Source organism: Chroicocephalus ridibundus, chromosome 8, assembly GCF_963924245.1.
Source record: "Chroicocephalus ridibundus chromosome 8, bChrRid1.1, whole genome shotgun sequence".
In the NCBI taxonomy this organism is placed as follows: Eukaryota; Metazoa; Chordata; class Aves; order Charadriiformes; family Laridae; genus Chroicocephalus; species Chroicocephalus ridibundus.
Window position 1 is genome coordinate 3,700,904 of NC_086291.1, and position 21,321 is coordinate 3,722,224.

The 21,321-nt window shown below is 40.4% G+C and overlaps 1 protein-coding gene across 3 annotated transcripts; it reads left to right on the forward strand.

Annotated features, from left to right (window-relative positions):
* The first annotated feature begins 401 nt into the window (after positions 1–401).
* Positions 402–20,852, forward strand: TM2D1 (TM2 domain containing 1). Of its 3 annotated transcripts, XR_010072272.1 has the most exons (8): positions 402–720; positions 1,856–1,929; positions 4,217–4,325; positions 8,546–8,637; positions 12,115–12,188; positions 13,420–13,538; positions 18,253–19,137; positions 19,614–20,852. XR_010072272.1 is itself a non-coding variant. In XM_063344094.1 (7 exons), exons 1-6 carry the CDS (start codon positions 560–562, stop codon positions 13,528–13,530), a joined length of 621 nt encoding a protein of 206 aa, XP_063200164.1. In that variant the 5' UTR covers positions 403–559; the 3' UTR covers positions 13,531–13,538; positions 19,614–20,852. The 3 variants fall into 3 exon arrangements, 2 of the variants coding, with proteins under 2 accessions (XP_063200164.1, XP_063200163.1); XM_063344094.1 differs by lacking the exon at positions 18,253–19,137 and having other exon boundaries at positions 403–720; XM_063344093.1 differs by lacking the exons at positions 18,253–19,137; positions 19,614–20,852 and having other exon boundaries at positions 403–720; positions 13,420–15,198.
* Positions 20,853–21,321: the final 469 nt, after the last annotated feature.

Here is a 21,321-nt window from a genome sequence, read left to right on the forward strand (position 1 = left end):
CTTCCAGGAAGTGAAAAAAAGTTGGCAATCACCTCAAAATACCTTATGAAGAGCAAACGCTGATTGAGGTAAAAGCTTGCCCACTCTAGGCATTTAGTATTAACTTAAAAAATAAAATAAAAAGCATCATTAACAATACACCACTCCAAAGCCAGACCCGCAGCAGAACACCTCATGGCCGACATCTTAAGTGAGGGCAGGTGCGCGCCGTCCCGCCAGGTGCTGGTGGCGGGCGCGGCCATCTTTACTCAGGGCACGAGCCCGCCGGGGCCCCCGACGGAGTCATACCGGCGCCATCTTGAGTAGGGGCACGCTCTGCCCTCCGCGCTGACCATTAGCTGCCTCGGGAGCCATATTTGCTGAGGTCACCCCCCCCCCCCCCCCAAAAAAAACCTCAAAAATCCCAAAACAGCCCCCTCAGCAGCCCACGAACAACTCGGGGGGTCTCCACTCCGCCCTCCCCGCAGGCAGAGCGGCCTCCTCCCCGCCGCTGGGCCGCTCCTCCCCGCCGCGCCGCCGGGGCCGGCGAGTCAGCTGACGGCAGCGGGAGGTTTCCATCATGGCCGCCCGGCCGGGGCGGCTGCCGGCGGCGGCGCCGGGCAGGCGGAGAGGCGCGGTGGCGGCCCGGATCCTGCTTCTCTTTTGCTTCGTGGGCGCAGCCGTGGAGGGAGCGGTGGGCACGGAGCCGCCGCTTAAGTGCGACGAGCTGAGGCTGGGGCAATATCCTGAGCGCGGCCGGGGCCGGGGCGGGCGGCGGGGGCTCGGTTGCTATGGCGATGGGGCCCGGGAGGGCAGGGTCCGGTGCCGGTGCCGTCGCCGGTGCCGTCTCGCTCAGGGCCTGGTTTGCCTGAGGGGAGGCCGCTTGCCCGGCTGCCTCGGGGTGAGGGGACGGGGGAGGCGGAGGGTGTGGGGAAGCCCCTCGGGTTTCACAGAAAGCCTCAGGGAAGGAGCCTCGAGGGGATCTCAGCTGGATGGAGCAGGAGAGGGCACAGCATAGGTTTATTTTGGGGGTGGTACAGTGTGTGCCTGTGTGCAGGTCTGGGGTGTCTGAATTTTCAAAGAGATAATCCCACGGGATGGGATCTCCCCTCTCCCCGACCTCTCCACCTTCTAAGGTTTTTGCAGGACACTTGAGTGCGACACAGTGGCTTTGCAAAATGTTGTGTCTTCCTCCACAGTCTGAAGGAGCAGGGCGCAGGTGTTATACAGGCTGGAGCTGCGAGGTTCCTGGCTCTCCAAAGGCGCATCAGGCCTTCGCCAGAAAATGTTTGTTGATGGTAGCTGACAGTTATTGATGTAGCTGCAGATCAAAAGTGTCAGCAAAGCAAATCTTGAAAAAGCTAACTTCATCTCCTGCTTTGCTTGGCCATGGGAGTTCAGACCTCTGGAAATAAGTTCCTGCGCAGATTTTTTCTAGTCCAAATTCCTGGCATTTCAGATGCTCATTTCTAGGTGTTCTTTGAATTTTGTATGTTACTGTAGATTTAATCTTCTCAACCAAATGCCTCAATGTAATGGTACTCTGCTATTGAAATAAGGGAAGAAGACTAGATTAGTCGTGCTACCTTGTTGCCTTCAAATACACCGGCTGTGACTGATAAATATTGTAGTTCCTTCAGGTAGTGCTAACTGCAGCAGTAATTAAACATGGAGCTTATGCGATATATGGTGTATTAAATTGGATTAGCAGATTTGCTGTACGGTAATGTGCTGTTCCTGTCTGGGGGATGGGTAGGAAGGAAAACTAACATCAAGGTGCATCTTAAATCCCCAGGGCTTAAAGGGGGTGGAATAAATTACTGTTACACCTGTTGTAGTGTTTCATATGAAAAATGTTTTCCTCAATTACCTGAACATATATGTGCGATGAGCCTAAAATAGACAATAGTACACAAGAACCAATGAATTGTACAAATCACACAGCATATGGTAAGGATTTCTAACTTCTAACCTATATTGACAGTAGTTCCATTTTCCAACGAAGTGTTAAATTTATGCATTTGTGTATCTGCTAGATGAGCTTTATAAAATATGGGATTAGCAATATCATTAGTGTGAAAGCCTAAAACACTTGTGTGGATTGGATGCTTTACTAAAAATGAATAAATACATTGTCTCTGATTGGCACATTTATAAGTGAGGTTTCTGGTAAATCTCTTCAATGTATGTTATATCCTCTAGGCTCTGTCCTGCACTGCTGTGATTAAAACAAGCCATTTCTGTCATACTGATTTTGCATATGCTTACTAGAAGAATTGACACGTGACACAACAGCCTTCAAAATCTTCCATTTTTTAATTTTTTTTTTAAGGAAACATGGTGCCTTCCATCATCAGGAGTTTTTGGTGCCATGAGGCTCTGTTTTGAAAACACGTTTATTTTGATGTTAAGTTTTGATGTGCTTTCGGAGTACAACAGAAAAATGCTTAAATTGATCACTTTGTTTACTATATATGTTTAGCTTTTCTGATGTTCTCAGGCATTGAAATAAATAGTCTCTGTGTTAGCTAATGGCGCAAGAGTTTTGCTTTATGTGCACTCATGTTTAAAATACAGGTGTATGCTTGTTTTGTATTTTCTTTTCCATAAATGCTGAATGATTTTCTTCACTGGGATGCTCAGGGGTAGGGAAGGTTTTCCAAGTACTTCAGAGACTGGATGAAAGTACTATCCAAAATGGATCCTTTTTTCAGCTATTCAGTCCTTTACATCATCTTTGACATCATGTCCCTGATTATAAACATCCAGTTAGTGAGCAGAAAGAAGATTCTGTATTTTTAGACTGATCAACTCAAGTTATTAGTTGTCCAACCATTTACCATGTGATTGTATTTAATACACTCTACATTTGAACAGGACATAAGGTTCCGAGTGGAAGAAGTTGCTACATGAATTAACATTGTTTTCTGTGTCTGTATAGACTATTTTACTCACATAGCAGTTTTAGATTTTCCCCACGGTATTTACGTCGCTTCCTGTTTCAGTATTAGCTGAGTAATAAAAAGTTAATCTTTTGGATCATGCTTGAAGCACTACCGTTTCTGAACATCTTTCTGGGATCCATCACCCAAACAAATAGGGGTTTAATTCAAAGCATTCAAGTAGTCTCACTGAGTAGCAGATTTCAAGCCTTACTGAAATGACATTGACAGGAAAATTGTGGCCTTTCCTATATTAATATATTTCAACTGCCGTGGGTTTCTTCTAAATAAAAGAATGCACTGCTTTCTTTGCTTAATATTTTTTTTTTTTACAGGAAAGAATGTGGGTTTTTGTAATTGTCTCAGATTAGGCACATCGATGAGTAACATCCATGTAGGACTTTATAGCAGATAAGTCCAGACATAGCTCGTATTTTTTGGCTGTTACTGATGGCCTGAAATTAATTTTTTTTTAGTCCCTATGCATTATGGATAGATATTTAAAAAAAAAAAAATCCAAATCTTAGTCTTCTTGTCTGTAGGTATAACTGGGAAATCTGGAAAGAAACGTTGAACCTGTCTTGGTGTTTTGTTGGAGCCAACCAACAGGACTCACAAATACTGAAAATGGATAGAAAGTGGGTGAAGGATGGGGGTTTTTCCCTTTAAAACAACAGACTTCAGCACCGGAGAGTGACTAATATACTGGTAATACAATTGCAAACTTTTAGCGGATGTCACTTTCTGCTGTGATTTCCACTTTGGTTCTCTTAAGAGTCAAGCCTTAACTTAAAATAATAGAAAAATTGGGGTTGAAAAGACCTCAGGAAGTCGTATAGTTCAGCCTCTTGCTCAAAGCAGCATTGGCACTGACCAGGTTGCTCAGGGCTTTGTGCAGTCAGATCTTGAAAATCGCCAAGGATGGTGACGATACCACTTCTCTGGGCAGCTTGTTCCAATGTTTGACTGTTCTTATGGTGAAAATGTTTTCTGTATGTCAGCTTCAGAGTTCCCATTGACTCATAATGGAACCAAAATGGAAATTACAATAGAACTAGGGCAGCAATTAGATTTGTATATTTTGCTCACTGTGTATCATGCAAAAAGACAAGTTAGTCATAGGACTGGCTTAAAAAAAATATTTTTAAAAAGTAATATGTCTGTGTGTACTGTGCTGTGTATTGAGACTGTTGCACAGTATAACTTCATTTGTATATTTCACTTGTGTCTTGTCAAAAAAACTCTACAGTACCCAAGTGGTTACTGCTTAATTTCAAATAATTCTTTGTCCTCAGTTCAATGTCTGCCAGCACCAAATATTACTTGCAAAGATCACCTTGGCATAGAAAAAGTCTTTACGGGACATGAAGTTGGATTTTACAAGCCTATTGCATGTCGCAGTGTGTAAGTACGCTATTGTTTTCTGTAATAACTTGTTTTCACATTGAAGTTTTTCTAAAATAGTATGATGTGTTTACAGAAGTAGAAGAAGAAATAAGGCAGAATTGTACACACATTGCCCAGTACTATAAGTAGTATAAAGATACAACATGCATGTTTATAAGTAAATCTGTCTCAGCCATGGACACATTTTTCTTTGTTTACTTATGTTCATGTCTTTGCTTTACCTTAGTATTTTACCTTTGCTTTAGTTAGTACTTTACCCTGGCAAAAATTTGCCCCAATTGCTAAGGCTATGTTTCACGTACGCTTAAAATCAGCACAGCTGCTGAAATGATCTGGCTGTGGACACCTCTCCATCCCTTTCCCTGACATACCCTGCTCTATACTGAATCAGGGAACTGATCTGGGTTTGAGCTGACTTGGATCAGTTCCCCGAGTTGAGTCACAGTACAGTCGCTTCAAGTGCTTGTGCCAGCACAAGGATGAGGGCAACTCAAGGATAAGGGAGAGTGGAGAAAGGAGGGCTGGACTGGGCTGCTCTGTTCAATGGCAGTACTGGTTCCTGCCAGTTTAAAGTCTGCCTGTAGCTGCAGCTTAAGTTGTAGTATGCATGGATATTGGGGGAGTTTAAGTCTCTTTACAATTCCTCAAAAAAAATCTCATTTAGAGGAACTGTTTGCTATTTTTAAACACCCTTTGTATTTAATCAAGTCCTCTGTGTCTTTTAAAAGCCTGTTTCTGAAACATGAAAATGATGGACCTAGTTTTTCTAAAGCACGTTGTGAGCAATGGAGAGCTCTGGATACCAATAAATGTTCCAACTGACCAATGCTAATGATCAGCAAACACCTGTCAGTGCCATTTGTTTCTCTTTTCTGTGGGATTCACGTAGGAGCTTTTCTCTTTTCTCCTACTGGAATCTTTGGAAATTAAAACTCCAGTAATATTTGCTGGGTGTTCCTTGTCACACTAGTGGGCAAATAACTCCGATGTGATACTTCCTGCTCAATAATTTGCCTAACTAAGAAGTACAGCTCTGCCTCTTAGTTTCATAAATATTTTCTCTATATTTAGTCTTCTCAACAGTCAAAGCTCAGCAAATTGAAGAAAACATATTATTACATCTAATCAAATTTAAATGCTAGCAAACTAGACTTCAGTCACATTTTTGTCCAGAAACAATTGCGTTTCAGTTCCATCTGTGATGGGGACTGAGAATAAGATGAGCTATACTAGTTTAATAAAATTACTTCCTCTTTGGAGTAGACAGTGATTCTTACGTTTGGAGGTTTTTTAGTATACATATATTTTTGGTGTAATGTTTTGTAGAAACATTTTTAAATGGAGTTTTTCTTTACATTTATTAATTAAAAAAAACAAATCTATGTAGGCAGAAAAATGTTGTCCTCCTTACGATGTCTGTTACTTGATTGTGACTATTATTTACCATGAAATAATCAATGGTTACACTACCAAAAGAATTTGCTGTGACTTTTCTAGTCCCACGCCTGCTAGTATGGCAGAAGGGGAAGAGGACCCTTTGGGGGCTTTCTGAAAATTCCAGTAAAATACAGCTGTGAATGTAAAGAGTTACGCAAGCATGCCCTTGATAAAGCCCCAAAGCCAGTTAGAAATGGCAGCAAGATTAATATTAACCATTCTTCTTATGTACACTTGTTTAAAAAGCGGTCTAATCAATTATCATTTTGTGAGCCTTTTATAAGGCGTTTTGAATGGCCTGTGTTAGAAACATTATTTTAAGCAGGAATCTCCAGCCTGATATTACAACAATAGGCCTGCCCTTTCTACTGCTTTTTGGAGATTTTCCAGCATCTTATCTGAGTTTTGATGGAAACTGTAACTGTCTTCTGGCAGAAATAACTGCACCTCATTTAACCAGAAAATTGGTTTGAGAAGGCATCTTCCCATAGCGGGATTGTCCTAGCAAGGGAACAGCAGGTTAATCTCTGTCCCTACCTTTTAGAAGGAGCGAATCATCAAGTTGTCCTTGGCCAAAACTGTAATTTAACAACAGTCCAGATAACAGTTCTGGGATCCAGTTATTTTAGAGCAAGACCAGGAGATGTTGTATGTTTGTGTAAGTGGATGTGTTCAGGTTGCTCTAGTATTAGTTCAAACAAAAGCTTGTAAGCGCTAAAAAGGTTGCTTCAGCAAAGAAGTACTGGGAGTCAGGATTGCTTTGTGTTGTTTTTAATTTGATGTTTTGGAGGTAGATTTTTTTGCCAAATTCTGTAATTCCCACAATTGGCACTCTGTCGTGTACTTTGCTTAATATCAGTGCAGGCCCTGATTCTGCAGACTCGAAATGTCCATTGCTCAAGTATTGCCATTCCAGGCGAGGGGTCCATCAAATGGTAGTCCATGAAATTCATGAAGTTCAGTGTGGACAGGTCTTTGAGCACAGAAACCACTGTGACCTACAGCAGTACCTGCATATTACCAGCTGGTGCGGGAGGGCTGGAAGAAAATGTTTTTCACGTGGCAGCTGGAAGAAATCTATGCAGAAAAAAATAAAGATTGGATGAGGCTGAGAAGCAAGAAAAATTCAGAAGAGCAACTGAAAAGAAATTGCATCTTTTACCCAATTGTAGAAATTCCTTTAGGTGCCTGGGATGTGTTATTTTTCTACTTGAGTGGATGCAGCCTTGTTACAGTATTAACGTGCTTCCACTTCATACTAGATTTCATCTGCCCGTCAGTTTGATGCTGACTAGGTTGCAGACTGTTCTGCTTCTAAAATCATCTCAGTGTACAGGCCAGTGCTCAGTTTATTACTGGTTTTGATCAGGAGGATCTCAAATTAAACTGTGTTCCCACCTTTCATGTACGAGCTCTTTTTATGCTTTAGCGTCCTTGGAGGGTTGTTGACACTTCGTAGTTGATAAACAATTTCCAACAGTTTACCTCAACTTTTAAATAAAACCATTAGTTGTTCTTTACAGTGGAAACAAGACATTTCTAAAGACGCTAATTTACGTTACATTAGGTTCCAGGAATGCCCAGAATGTTCTGTGTTGCTAATAAGTACTAAGTAACAAATATTGAGGTAAGAGTCATGATTTAATCACTTAATGTTGCCATTAAGTTTTAAAGTCAGTAAATCTAGGTAATAAGCAAAAAGCTAGATCTTTATTTGGCATTGAAAGTGCTTAATAAAGGTGCTTGGACCTTTCTTATCTACTGTCTTTGTGAAACTCTATGTTTTATTCAAATGTCAATGAAGAGTTTAATTTGGGCTTATTAAGGAATTGCTGGCACATAGTAGTGCACGTATCAAAACAGTGAATTATTTAATATTTTTGAAGTTCTAATTACATTTGGGTTTGCTTTTCTTTTCAGAAGCTAGCTGTTTGCCAATGCAGCAAAGAATGCAGCAAGTTCTAGTATTGATAGCTCTGTGTTTCTAGCTCGCTTATTAGCGTAAAGTTCACATGAGCAATGACTAAAAGTTAGAGGTGGTTAAGTGGCCACATCACTCCAGCTGTTGGCACAGACAGTGCCAATTAGTATAAATCTCAAAAAGTCTGTTGTATCTGTGTATTTTGTATGAGTAACCATGGGATGCTTAACTTTAGGGTTCCTCTCTCCCACTGTACACCTTTGTACTCTCAACAGTTCTTTTTATTTGTGAGTTTGTGCCATCAGAGCGTAGTAAATGGATACATGACTTACCCTTTTTGTTGAATCCTTCCTGCAGCTTCTTCTGCCAGTGGCCATGGTTCATTTCTCCTTCAGATCTCATTGCAATTACTGTCTCTGCTGACATCTCACCTGTCTGTCCTGTTCCCCTCGATTTGTCTGCGTGCGAGACTAATGCCTACAGACAGTGTGCATGCACCTCTTAGCTTTCTAGGGTTGTCTCAGTAGGGTTGAACTATTAGGAAGTGCTCTGTAAAACTGGGAATGTATCAGCCACTGAATTGTGTCTTTCTTGACAAGAAATCATGATTGTGTTTCAGAATAATCTGTATTCTGCAAGAGTATACTTGAGTTGCAGCAGCTGAGGTTGCTTTAGGGAGGATGCCTACCCAGTTTGAAAGCTTGACATTATAATTCTGTGTCCGTTAATTGAAGATAAATAACAAGTCTGTTTTGTTTGGTTGTTTTTTTTTTTTAACTGAAGCAGCAGGCAAATGAGTCACTAATTTTCAAAAGTGAATATATTTTGCATTGTCTACATTAGTTGTTTCTTTTGACAGAAATGGATACTCCTACAAGGTGGCAGTGGCTCTGTCCTTATTTCTTGGATGGTTGGGAGCAGATAGATTTTATCTAGGCTATCCTGCATTGGGTAAGTTTATTTCTTTGTTTTTTCTTTGAGCTAAAGCTTATTGTTATGACTGAGTTGTATGTGTATATTTATATTTTGAGTAATGAAGGCTGGCAGTCATAGTTTTAATATTGACAACAAGAATCCTTACTTTATTTTCAAGTAAGATAAAATCCTGCATTATCCTAAGCCTGCTAGTCTGTTGGAGTGAGTGGTGACAAATGGATATATAGTTGTCGAACAGATAAAATCCTAATAAGCAAACATGATTATTGCTATTAATAGTTTTGCTTTATGTTTGCAAAGCAATGCTTTGCATTGATGTTTACCGCAGCATTCTTTGTGAGGCGCTGAAACAGAAGTGGTTTTGACTGATGAGCCAGCTACTTAAATGATGCTTGATTCTACCAGGAAAATACTGGACAAACTTTGTGATAAACCTAGTGTTTTGGGCTTTGGAATTTATTCTGGCAAATGCGTACCTTCAAGATAGGTCACAGTATTAATAAGAGTTCTGCCGAAGCTGGGACCTTGAATAAGACTTACCTCTGGTTAGTGTTTTTAGGACCTGATTCCCAGGGTGATAATGGCACTGGCGTTTAAATAATGGAAATGCCTTAGTGTATTAGAACTGCTTTCACTGGCTAGGGTTTTCTTTGTTTCTGAGCTGGATGAATGGAGTAAATCTAAGTCTAGATAGCATGGAACAATGGATTGGAAAAAGCTATACATGTTACTGTCACTTCAGCTAAGAATTTTGAGTTTCTGCCCTTTAAATGCAAACTCTTGTTTTTTTAATAATATTGTCTGTCCTTGATAATCTTGTGTTAACATCTGTGTCTTTTTTTCCCTGAGATTCTGTAATTAGTACTTACTTTGTCCGTCTGTTTCACAAAAAGATATATTTTTGGAAGCGGTCAATAAGGTGCATTTTTTTGTTACATCATTTGATTTGGGATAATAATTTACAGTAATCATTTTGTAATATATTATAGCAATGTAGTTGTATAAATCTTCGGTTCCTATATGGAAGTTCTTTATGGCTCATGCTTGTTAACCCTACTGGAATATACTGTACCCAGTAACCAAAGTTAAAAGACTCAGAATTAAACTCTTTCAAAGTCAAGTTTTCAAGCTTTTGAAAGGTAAAGATGACAAAGCCAAATAGGTAAGAGTAGGAAAGGAAAAAATAAATCCATAAATGGGATTCATTGACAGTGGTTGATTGGGGTTTTTTTAGGTGATCCATGCCTTGGCAAAAAATGGTTAAGGAAGGTAATAGCATTGAAATATTTTGAACAAGTGCAATGAAGACTGTAAGTGGTTTTGGATTATTTTTTTCTTTCTCTTTTGCTTAAAGAGAGCACAAATACAAACAAGCTGTTGAATATGAAGAAATCAGGAAGGCAACCTCTTCCTCTCCCACACACTGTGAACTAAACCATAAGTTTTACTGCGTAAGAGCACTATTTTTTCCCTCTCTGTTTTAGAGCAGTTTATTTTCTCAGCGTGATCTGCTTGTGGGGAGGGAAGTGAGGAGGAAGAAGAAAAAAATCAACTTTACCCTGCACTCCAGAAACACATGCCAGGTTCAGAAACAGTTCTTCTACATCCAGTAACATAACGGAGTAGCCGGTTCCTCAAGCAAACTGGAGCTGCTGCCGGAACCAGCAGTGGGAAGAGAACTGCTGGGTTCCTAAAATGCCAACTGATGGTGAGGTTCAGGACCAGAGCTTGAGAGGAGATGGTATAAGGAGGGTAACAGATAAATATCTTAAATGGTGACTGCACTTGGTGCAGGTAATAACAAAGTAAACTGTTCACCAGAGTCTGACATTATTCGGTTATCTTAACTGTCATTTCCCAAGGTTAGTGTTTCTTTAGCTGGCTGTTTCCCCTGTGTTTTGTTACACTGCTGCTGGTACTGGTACCCAAACTAGCTATGGGTGGCTACTGCAAGTCTTGCACATCAGCCACTGGGAACAAGTAGTTTTAAACAATTTTATACTTAGTTTTTTGGCACATTTAAGTGCTTTAATATGCACGTAGGCTTTTCCTCTAATCAGCCGAAAGTCCATCGTGCTACTACTCTTTCATCTTCATGGTTGTTAGGTGTGTTTTCCCTGTTTTCTCCCACTACTGTGTTGTTCTGTGGAGAGATTATAAACTGTCTCCCAGGAGTTTATAAATCAGGCTAGTTCCATCTTGTCAACTATGGGAGCTACATCCAGACAGCGGGATGCTCTCCCTGCAGCGTGCAGTTACTCCCCCACTCTCCTCCATGTGCAGCCTCATAAAGAGGGCATGGGGGAGAGAGGTGGTGTGCAGGACAGATTGCTGCTTCTGAGAGAGGGCAAGCATAAAGGAGGAGCTGAAGGTCAGGAAACCTTCAGATGTTTGATCAAGAGCAGGCTCATTCTTTGCAGAACAGCCGGGAGGTTTTACGAGCAGGTATTGCGCAGCACAGCGCACGTGGTGGCTGTGGGGAAGGGGTGCTCTAGGATGCTGCACTGGCTCATCTCATCAACGTGCTTTCTCTCATGCCTTGGAATTGTGCTGGCGCCTGTAAGCACAGTAAGGACGTGCTTTTGAGCAGGGAACTGGGTTTTCCCTGTATGGCGTAGCCTACAACTGACTGATACGCATTGCTCTTCACACTGTCTATGCCTGGGTAAAGAGACAAATGGCTTCACAAGGAGCATCTCATTCTCAAAATAACCTAGATGTTTGCCTAATTCAGCTGAAGCATTACTTACAATATATATAGTACTTATTGTATTATATTTATTGTACAAGAAGCTACTGATATTAAAAAAAATTAAAATTTTAAGACAGCCTCCCTCTTCTGAAGGCATTTTCCAAATGAAGTCTGCCTTGCATGGCAACTTCCAATGAAACATTTATCTGTTAGTTGCTATTCCCATGTATTTTCTATTAATGTTTCATTTATTCATACAAAAAAATAACATTTTTGAATACCAGTTAAAAGGAAGTGTTTTATATATGTGTATATATATATTCAAAATAAATTCCTATTTCAGCAAAAATATAAAAATTATACAAAGTAGCATGTTCTGAAAATCAAATCAGTATGTGCTGCAACTCATAAGATGGTAGAAAGTCTCTTTCTATTCGTAAGTAAATTCTGCAGCTCAAGTTGGGATTTTTTTTCTGTCTGTCCCTCCGTCAAAGAAAAGAAAATTTCCAGTAACTTGGTTATCAACTTTTGCCTTTCCTTGTTTAAGAATATGTATCTGTTAAAAAAAATAAATTGTTAATGCTTAATATCTTTAAAGTGTATTCAGGATATAGAAATGTCAATCTGCAGTTTGTTTTTTTCCTGGATAATTAAAGATGCATAGGTGTGTTTCTAGATATGTGTGTGTATATATATTTTGCAGGATGGGGAGAGAGTTGGGATGTGATTGTCACCAGAAACCTGTGAACTTCGTAGTGACAGGCTTAAAGATACAGTTAAATTTTATTTTCCTTTTTTAGGTTTGTTAAAGTTCTGCACTGTAGGATTTTGTGGAATTGGTAGCCTAATTGATTTCATACTTATTTCAATGCAGGTAAGTCAGGGCTCTCAAAACAAGATACAAATCTGTGTTTGTTAAAGCTTTGATTGCTAATTCTTTGTTAGCATTTTAGCCTTAAGAACCTTTGTGTATTGAAAATTAAAGGCATTTGGTTTAGCTCTGTTTGTAGATTGATGTTGTAGAATATAGATACAAAATATCAATATATTTGTTGTTTGAATTAAAAATTAGATTAGCTATCTATAAATACTCGTAATGAATAGCTTGGAAGCTATAACACCGTAAATTCACTTTGTCAGAACCTGCGAGCTTTTTATGAGATGCAGAGTGTTGGACTTTGCGTGCAATGACCTGCTGTTCCCAGAATCCTGAAGTTCTGCATTTGCATGTGCTTTATGCTGATGAAGCCCATCATCTGGGGTGGCCATGCAGCATGCAGGAGAGAAGACATCGCCACTTTTTTTTTTGCTGCCTCTCCTCCAAATATAAGTCCCGTATCACCTGAGAGCTGTGACTGTAGGATTCATGGTCGTTAAATCCCCACCGGGGTGACATCTTGTGACATCATGGAATTGCCAAATTGGCTTGTTCTACAGTGCATCCATTTAGCATGAATTACAAATTGCCTATGATGACCTTAAAATGCACGGCAGATATGGGTTTATAGAAAAATATTTTAGAAGAATGTGTCTTTGTATATACGTCTTTTAAAGTACATGCATTCTCAAATTCCTTTTTGTGCTGTCGCAGTGATGTTGCCTCAGATCACTTACAGATACAGTTGAGAGTATCTTTCATCTCTCCTTATTCATCTTCCTGGTGATCCCACATCAATTTAGCATTTCCAGAACAAAAAAGCCATGATCTTCTCTCCTTCTCTCCATTCCCTACCTGTGCCGTATTTCAAAGATAGTTGTCATCAACCTAATTCTCTCCTGCCTGCCCTCCTTTGTTTAAGAAAAGTGGTTTGGAGCCCACTCATTTGTTAGCCTGATTTTGTGCCTCAAATCCTCATCGGCTTAACCTAGTACCAGCGCCTGGCTGTGTAATTTGGTTGATTAGAAGCCCTAGGGAAATGTTCCTTCTGAGACAGTGCTTGCTAAAATAGTTAAACTACAGCATAACTTCAAAATAAATCTAGTTTCTGTTTGACTAATTAAGCATGACTAATTTTATGATGGGAAAATTAGCTGTAATTGAGACATTAGCACAAAGTGTATATTTCACTTCATATTGAAAAGTCTTGGTTCTTTTTCTCTCGTAGATCGTCGGACCTTCCGATGGCTCTAGTTACATTATAGATTACTATGGAGCAAGGCTTACACGGCTCACTATTACCAATGCAACGTTCAGGAAAATGCAGACCTATCCTTAACCCTGGCAGTAAGTGTCACGAATGTATAGGTGCATTTTGTGTTCGCAGATGGATCTAGTTGTCCACTGAAATTGCTGATGACTTATTAATTACAGTTCGTCAGAGCTGAATATTAAATGTACATTGAACAAAGATGATAAAATATGAAAATTCCTCAAGTGAATGAGCTTACCTCAAAGGCGCCAGGTTTCTTTGTGGCTGCTCTGTTTCTGCGAGCATGTGGTTTGTTGCCAAGTTGTACCGTTTGTGAAATGTGCAGACTTGTGCAATTTGCACTGGTGTTGTTCTGTGTCTAAGTATAATTTAGAGTTTATAAAGAGGTGGAGAAAGTTGTTCAGAACAACTATGCTGATCTTTAGTCCGTTGAAATTGATGAGAGTTTTAGCATGGGTGAGCCAGGATTACACCTGGGGTTTGTTTTCATAACTATGTGGCAGTTTGTAAATGAACTTAAATATCCCAAACCACAGAAACTGCCTTTCTTTCTATCGTGTTACTTAAAATCCACACGTCCCTAAATTGGGCGCTGGTGTATCCTGTGAAATTCTATTAAATCAAATAATTGTTTCTGTAAAGTTTAAAGACAAATTTCGGTCAAGTTGCAAAATTTGATCAGTGCTGATCAACAGTAGACATGTGTATGCATAAAAAATAGAACCGTAGATGACACATCACAAAAAAGGAGGGTGCCTGTTGGGGTGCCTGGATGTTAGAATAGGAAATAATCATTCTGCTTATTTTGATGGGGGGGGGGTTCCTCCCTTGCCACCATCCCTAGTGAAATACCTTCTTTTTCTGAAAAGAAATTGGTGCATGTGTTTTACAGCTACAGAATGTCAAAAAAGAGAATTCTTTGTACCAATAAAGCCCTTAAAAGGTTCTTATTTTAGATCAGTTGGGTTTCATTGAAATAAATTCTGTGTCCTTTAAAGTTTTTTGACCAAAGTCTTTAGGACAACCAAGATTTACCTAGACATTCCTGTAAAGAAAAGTATATACACACACCGAGACAGAAAACACGTCAACAGAATCTTCATGTGGTTTGACCAATTTTAAACATTCCCTTCACCTTCTAATGAAAACTCGGAGTAACTGAGTGAGAAATCCACGTGATATATACTTCATTGTAGATTTTTTTTTCAAAAACTTGGGCTATTCTTTTGTTTTTCAGACAAAACTTTCAAAATGTTACTAATGTGTCCACAAACGGTATTTTCAAGGGAATTACAAAAAATAAGATTCCTAAATTGATTTTTTAAAGTGCAATTTGTGGGTTTTAGTCTCTTCTAAACCTACATTAAGACTGGTGCACAGAAAGCTTTGTAAAGAAATCCTGTTTTTTTCCAAATTGGCATAACCTGACATACCATGTAATGAGAATAAACCGCAAAGCATACGTTGTGCTTAACATTAATTCTTTCCTTCACACAAGAAAGATGTACTTTTGGAATACTTGCTAACATGCGTTTTACTTGTGGGTTCAAAGAGACAAGAACGCTCTGTTAGCTTCGTTCTCTTGCCTGATATTTGTTGCCTCTCCCTTTTGTCTCTTTCACTGAGTGCTTTTTGTGCATGTCAGTTTTGTTTCCTGAAATACTTTCAGAAATAGACAGGAAGTGGATGGAAAATAAATGCTTGAATCAAATAAAATCTCACAGCTAAGATCATCCTGTGACTTGTCTGCTTTTTGTTTGTTAACCCTAAAGCTGATAATATAGCTGTGAAAGCGGGAAGATACCATGGACATTAAAATAAAAAAATAGCCTTGGGCAACTCATCACACAGGATTTCATTCTAAAATGTATCTCCATGTGTAAAAGTAGCAGAGGGTTTGACTTAATGATTTCAGCAGTCTGTCTTGTGCTTCATTATCCGTAAAAGAATACAGGAGCTATTTTGTGTGGATGAGATGAAAATATGGTTACGAGGTCCGTCAGATAGTTTGTTAATCCCAGAAACCAAGTAGCCAGCAGAAAGAAGTATTTGTTATTCCAAGTTACAGTGTTTCTGTAGAAACAGAAGATGTGTGTCCACTAATCCAGGAAATAGAAACTGCTATGGGATTCTTTCATCCTGATGCGCTGTGGTTTGTGATACCAGTGCATGCTCTTGTCAGGACTGCGCTGCTTCGTCACAGCAGTCGGAAGCAAGCCACGGGTGACCAGACAGAGCAACATTGTGAACCTTAGCAAAACGTTATTTCTCTTTCCTGTAGATGGTATTCCACTTGACCGTCAATCTTGTACTAAAAACTTTCCGCTTCTTTTGCAACCCTCTCCTTTGTCTGTAAAGCCTTTTAGAATTAGTGCCACCTTTGGAACTTGTGTCGGATACTGCTGGAGTTATGTTCTATATCTGAACGCGCATATCTGCGTTTCTATATGCTTGTTGAGTTGCCTAGCTGAAGTTTAGAGAGGGTTAACAGAGTAAGCAGATAGTACTGCGGGGCCAGTAGAGAGTTAGTGAGGTCTCTGTTTTCATCTTGTAATTGTCAGCTATGGCATGTTTACCATAAGGGCTGTGAAAAGTGTGATGCAAGATGTAAAGCTGTCCCACTGTGTTAATAATAAATTGGCTACAGTAGTATTTATCAAAATGTCTGTCCTATGATGATTTTCTGTGTTGCTGCCTGCTTTAGCTCTCTCCTGTCAATCAAGTTGTCCATCCTAGTGTTTCTGGAGTTCTGATCGCTCTGACTGCACTGGAATAATCTCTCTGGATTGTTTTCCCCAAAACAGTTGCAAAGCAATAAAAATAATTAGACAATGTACTATGTCATCCTCCTGTCTCATTCCCAGATAAAATGATATCTGCTGGCCTTGCAGATATTTGGGAATCCTTTCAACATTCCAACAAGACAGAGAAGTATTATTCTGTATCTGTAAAAATAAAGAACATAAAAAGTAAAGACCAGAGTTTAAAAAAAGAATTTGAAGTGCCTAGCCTTTAAAAAACTGTATAAAGCTTTTTGCTGGAGATGCTGCAGATCCATGCCAGGAGTTAAATCCAAATCTTCCCTAAGTATCGGTGCAGTTCAGTCATTGCGCAAATGACTCCATAAACCTGTCCTTTTTTTTTTTTAAGTCCATTTTAGGATTTTCTGCAATATGCTTAACCATGATCTGGAAGAGCAGTAGCAGGTAGAAGCATTCAGCTTTGGACACTTTGCAGTCACTCACACAGTGTGAAAGTCGTCGTACTTAATTGTGCTTACTGTATTAATAAGTTACTCTGGATTGTGGTTGTTCAGTTAGGTCAACCTGTGCATCCTTCGCTCGTGTTTTCCAAAAGAGTGGATTTCGAGATATTTTAGAAGAAACTCTCTGACTAGTTATTCCTCCTGCAATTTAAATCAGAACTATGCTATGGCAACTTCCTGTGACAGTATTTTGTTATCCTGACGGTTTCCCTCTCCACCACCACCCACTACTTATTACATGAAGATATCACTTCTGCTTTCAGGACCTGATAACACCTTAAATGTTAGGTTTCATTATGTTTCCAAAGATGTATTACTGTACGTGTGCCAGTAAAACTTCTCAGCTCCACAGGAAGGTCTTTGTGTTTGAAATGCTCTGTTAGAATTTTTTTGGAGAACATCTGTTGTCACCCCATCAAGAACTGTTTCCTTTGTTCCTCAAGAGTATATTCAGTTATATTTGCTTACACAGCTATGTCTATTCAGTCTTCTAGCATCTTTTCTCAGTAGTTTTTTTTATTTTATTTTTAGATTCATTAGGTGTTTAGTCCATTTCTGCACCGAGAACCATTCCTGTTGCTTGCTCTGCAGTTTTCAAACCTGTTTCCTCCAGAAAATGATGTTGAACACAATAAGGTTGGGTGGTTATGCACCCAGTTGGGGAAATGCCAAAGGCAGGATTTTGCAAGCATCCATACGTTTCCGTTGCCTCATAGGACTGTCACTAATTGTGTGATTGCCTGTTATTTCACTAATACGTCCTATAGTCTTTCAAACTCGGTGTAGTCTCCTTCCTAACTACTTTGCCATTTTCAGTTTTGTAAATGGTCGCTACATGGCTGCTTTAAAAAAATGCATCCTTTAAATTCATTTAAGTCGTGATTTTTAACCAGCTACTATGTTCTGGGTTCAACCTGCTTCAGAGTCTGCCAAGAGGTGAAATGCAAGAGATTATTCTGTTTGCATCTTCTGCCTGAATCTGAGGACAAAAAATAGCTTAACTTTAGACATACGCTTAAGTGTTTTTCTAGACTGAAATTTGATCAAGACTCTTCCCACTTTCTTCTTCTCAATCTGTGTTACCTGGAGAACCCTTCTAATCTCCGTGAATTACAAGAAAATTGCATTCTATATGGAAACCTTCGCACTGACGGGGTAAATGGCTGATAATATTTGATACAGCTCTATGACATCCTATGTGTCGCAGCTGCTTTTTTTCACCCCAGAGCTGCTTTTCGTTTCCTTTTGTTCATGTACCATCTCTCTTTGTTCATGTATCAGCTACCTTTGGCCATCCTGCCACAAGTTCTCAAGTACCTCTAGGAGGAGTTGGACTCTTCAGAGCTGAATCAAGTATGGAGAAATGTCACAGCATCAGATCAGGGCAACTTTTATATGTATGAAGCAAAGACACATTGGGGAGCAGTGGATGTCAATAAGAGGGGGTTGTAGGCTTCAGTTTCTGCAGGAAGTATGTCTGAAACTTAAAACCGTGTTGTCTCTTTGCCTTCTGCTTCCTGAAGGTGGAGCCAAACCCCCTATCAGATCTCCAAATCTTCTGAAGTTGTTCTTTATCAAACGGCAAAGACTTAGTGCTCCGGTGTTTTTCCTTGTACGACAGAGGAAACTGGAAAGTGGATGTGAGGATTCTGTCTGGCCAAGACGCATTTTGCACTACGCGCACTCTATAGACCTAAGACTGTAGCAACGGAAAAGAAAGGAAATGTAAGAATAAAAAGGGCAGCCTCAATGCTGTTTGCACCGTGTGTGATGAAGATCTCGTTCCGTAAACTCCCAACAAAAGAAAGTGTTTAAAAAATACTGCTTGTCTCAAACACAAACTCCTCGCTTTTCCCAGGATTTCTGATTCTTATTCTTCGTGCTTCATTATAATCTGGAACATACTCATGCTCCGATAATTCTCCATTATACATTTGAATGGCTGCTTTCAAGACTGCAGTGCACTCTCCGAGGAGCACAGTTCTCAGGCTCTGCAGATGCATATGACACAGCAGAATTTTAGGCAGTATAAAAATTATAAAGATCAGTTTCCATTACTCTAATTACTATATAAATCCTATCTTTAAGAGGCTTAGAACAGGCCTATTTAACCTTGGTTTGAGCTGAGGCTTGGTCCAAGTCTGATAAGTTGAACACCCAATTCTTTTTCTTTTTTTTTTTTCCTTTTCTCTGCAGCATCGTAACTTAGTGGGGAGTGGGGCGGGGAGGGAGATGGATCCAGCGCATCCTCTGCACTCTGACAGGGAGGTGGCTGTAATGGGGCAACATACCTGTCCCCGACCAACAGCAAGCCTAAATGAGATGTGCGTTTTATTCCCTCTGAAAAGCACCGTTTCTCCCCTTGGAACCTGTGGCTGCCTCTCCAACACAGCTGTACTCCAGAGCAGGTGTGTGAGACGGCTCGGAGGCAGAGGATCCACAGAGTGCAACTAGCAGCGCTTGGGTAAACCGTCAGATCCTACACTCGTCCGAGGGCTGTAGCAGAAATTCCCCATCTTTTATGTCATTTGCACCACCTCGATGAAAGCGAAGGCGCTGGCTGCCCTGGTGCTTCCCTTTCTGGTAGCTGAGATGCCTGGAGCTGCCTCCAGCTGCCTTTCAGGTCAAAGCATTCAAAGCTGAGAAAGAAGTTGGCAGCACCATATGCAGAGGTTGGTGATACCCTGCTCTGTTGCTTAAGCACGCCAGACTCTTAGCTGTAGGCCAGAGAGCAGCTTTGATATGGATAGCCATTACTCGCTCAAAAGAAAGTCTGGCACAGCATTTTCCATGTCATGAACCTGTTCTGCGGTGGGTGCTTTGCCCCCGAGTCAGTAGAGCCGTAGGAATGGCTTTATTCATGTATTCTGTTTCCTTTACGCAGAGTCTTCTTCAAAGTTCCTTGGGTTTACCATGGGGAAAACATGGCAAGAACATGTAAGAGGAGATCACTGCCTGCGAAGAACTGACTGAGTGTTCACCTTGAGCCTGACGAGGCTGCCCACCATATGGATTGTGTTGGCAGCGGCAGAAGCTTGGGGAATGCAGAGGTGGGGGGTAATTTTTAGGGCTTTCATTCCATGGTCCCATTGATTATAACCCTATTAAGAGGATGATGCATGCGACTTCTAAGTTATTTTGTTAACCAAGTGTAAGCAATGGATGTGTCATGCTAACAAACATAATTGCTGGTGTGTCTAATACAGTATGAAAGTACAGTATAGTGAATTTAAAAGGTTGTGGTAATCTAAGAATGTTAAAAGGGAAATGTGTGCAGGGGGAGGTGTGGGGGTTGGGGAGAAAAACGACTTACTTGACATTCACTGTCTTCCTCCCAGCTCCTTTGCTAAAGTAGGAACAGAATCGGAACAAAAAAATGTTTGTTTTACAGCTGTACCAAGTTACGGCGTGGACTCGTGCTCCCCCCCTCCTCTCCCACTTGCATCAAGTACATCCTGTACTTTTGGCAACATGTTGACTGGATATTTAAAAGCTGTGAACTGTTCTGAAAGTTTCACATACTGGGTTATGGGCCATGTGTGTTTGATCAAAATTCAATTACTGCACTGTACCATGCTTGGAAACCTATCATCCCAAGTTATGAAGTATGACGAAATAGGCTAATCTAATTGGTTCAGTATGGGAGCAGTATCAACCAAGCTTGTTATGATAAATAGCTTCCTGTGTTAAAGGTTCTCTAGAGCTTAAGTATCTTGGCTCACCTCCCTCTACAAAATAAGAATAGTGTTCCCTGGGAACAGTTACATCACTGTCCCTCTCCTACATTCACAATTAAAGGTTTGTGGATTTATTTTTTTCATCTTGCTATTCCTTGAATAGATAAACCGTGGCCATCTACCCCATTTCCCACTTCCATCTCCTTCCCCTTTCCTCAGGTTAGGTCGTGTGGTGCTTACCATGAGTCTGCCTGCTCCGTTTCAGGGGCAAACTTGACCAGGACGCCAAAACCCACCCTGGGCTGGAGGCTGGGGTTTGTGCCCTGCTGCGTCAGTACGGATGACATGTCCACTTGTATAAAGATTCGGAATTTTTGATGTTAGACGTGGAAGCACTTTAATCTTTCTAAGCATCTAATAAAAGAACTTTTGTATAGTGAATTTTGTACCTATGGGTGTCCTGTTATCTTCTTGAAACTGAAATTTTACTTCACCAGTAGTTAAACGCAAATCCAGGGTGCGAGTGCTGGATTATGACTAGGGAAGGACTATTTTCTAAGCCTGGATTTGTAGTCACTAAATTTGTCACTAAGACAGTGAGCTGTCGCCCATGAGATGATACTGCCTTTGTGATTTTATCTGGTCCATCTTTGGCAAGAAGTGCTTAGCTCGGATTTTGATGTCACAGTAATAGTGTCAGGGGGAAAAAAAAAAAAAAAACAAACATGAAAAAGTGGCTCCTTATGCTCTGGCCATTCAATTTTTTCCTTTCTTGAACCACACCCCCCACAAGCCTAACTCTGAAATCCCCTTCAGGCAAAAGAATTGTGCGATGATCCTTTTACAAAGCCGTAATGTAGGCCTGATATTGCGAGGGCCTTGCAGCATTGGTGAAATTTCTCCCAAGAATAAAGT

Bases quoted from the DNA above. Each gene is read 5' to 3' on its own strand.
- TM2D1 (XM_063344094.1), top strand. From the start codon at position 560: ATGGCCGCCCGGCCGGGGCGGCTGCCGGCGGCGGCGCCGGGCAGGCGG. The intron at 1,930-4,216 runs GTAAGGATTTCT...CTTTGTCCTCAG, and splicing joins TACAAATCACACAGCATATG to TTCAATGTCTGCCAGCACCA. The intron at 4,326-8,545 runs GTAAGTACGCTA...TTCTTTTGACAG, and splicing joins CCTATTGCATGTCGCAGTGT to AAATGGATACTCCTACAAGG.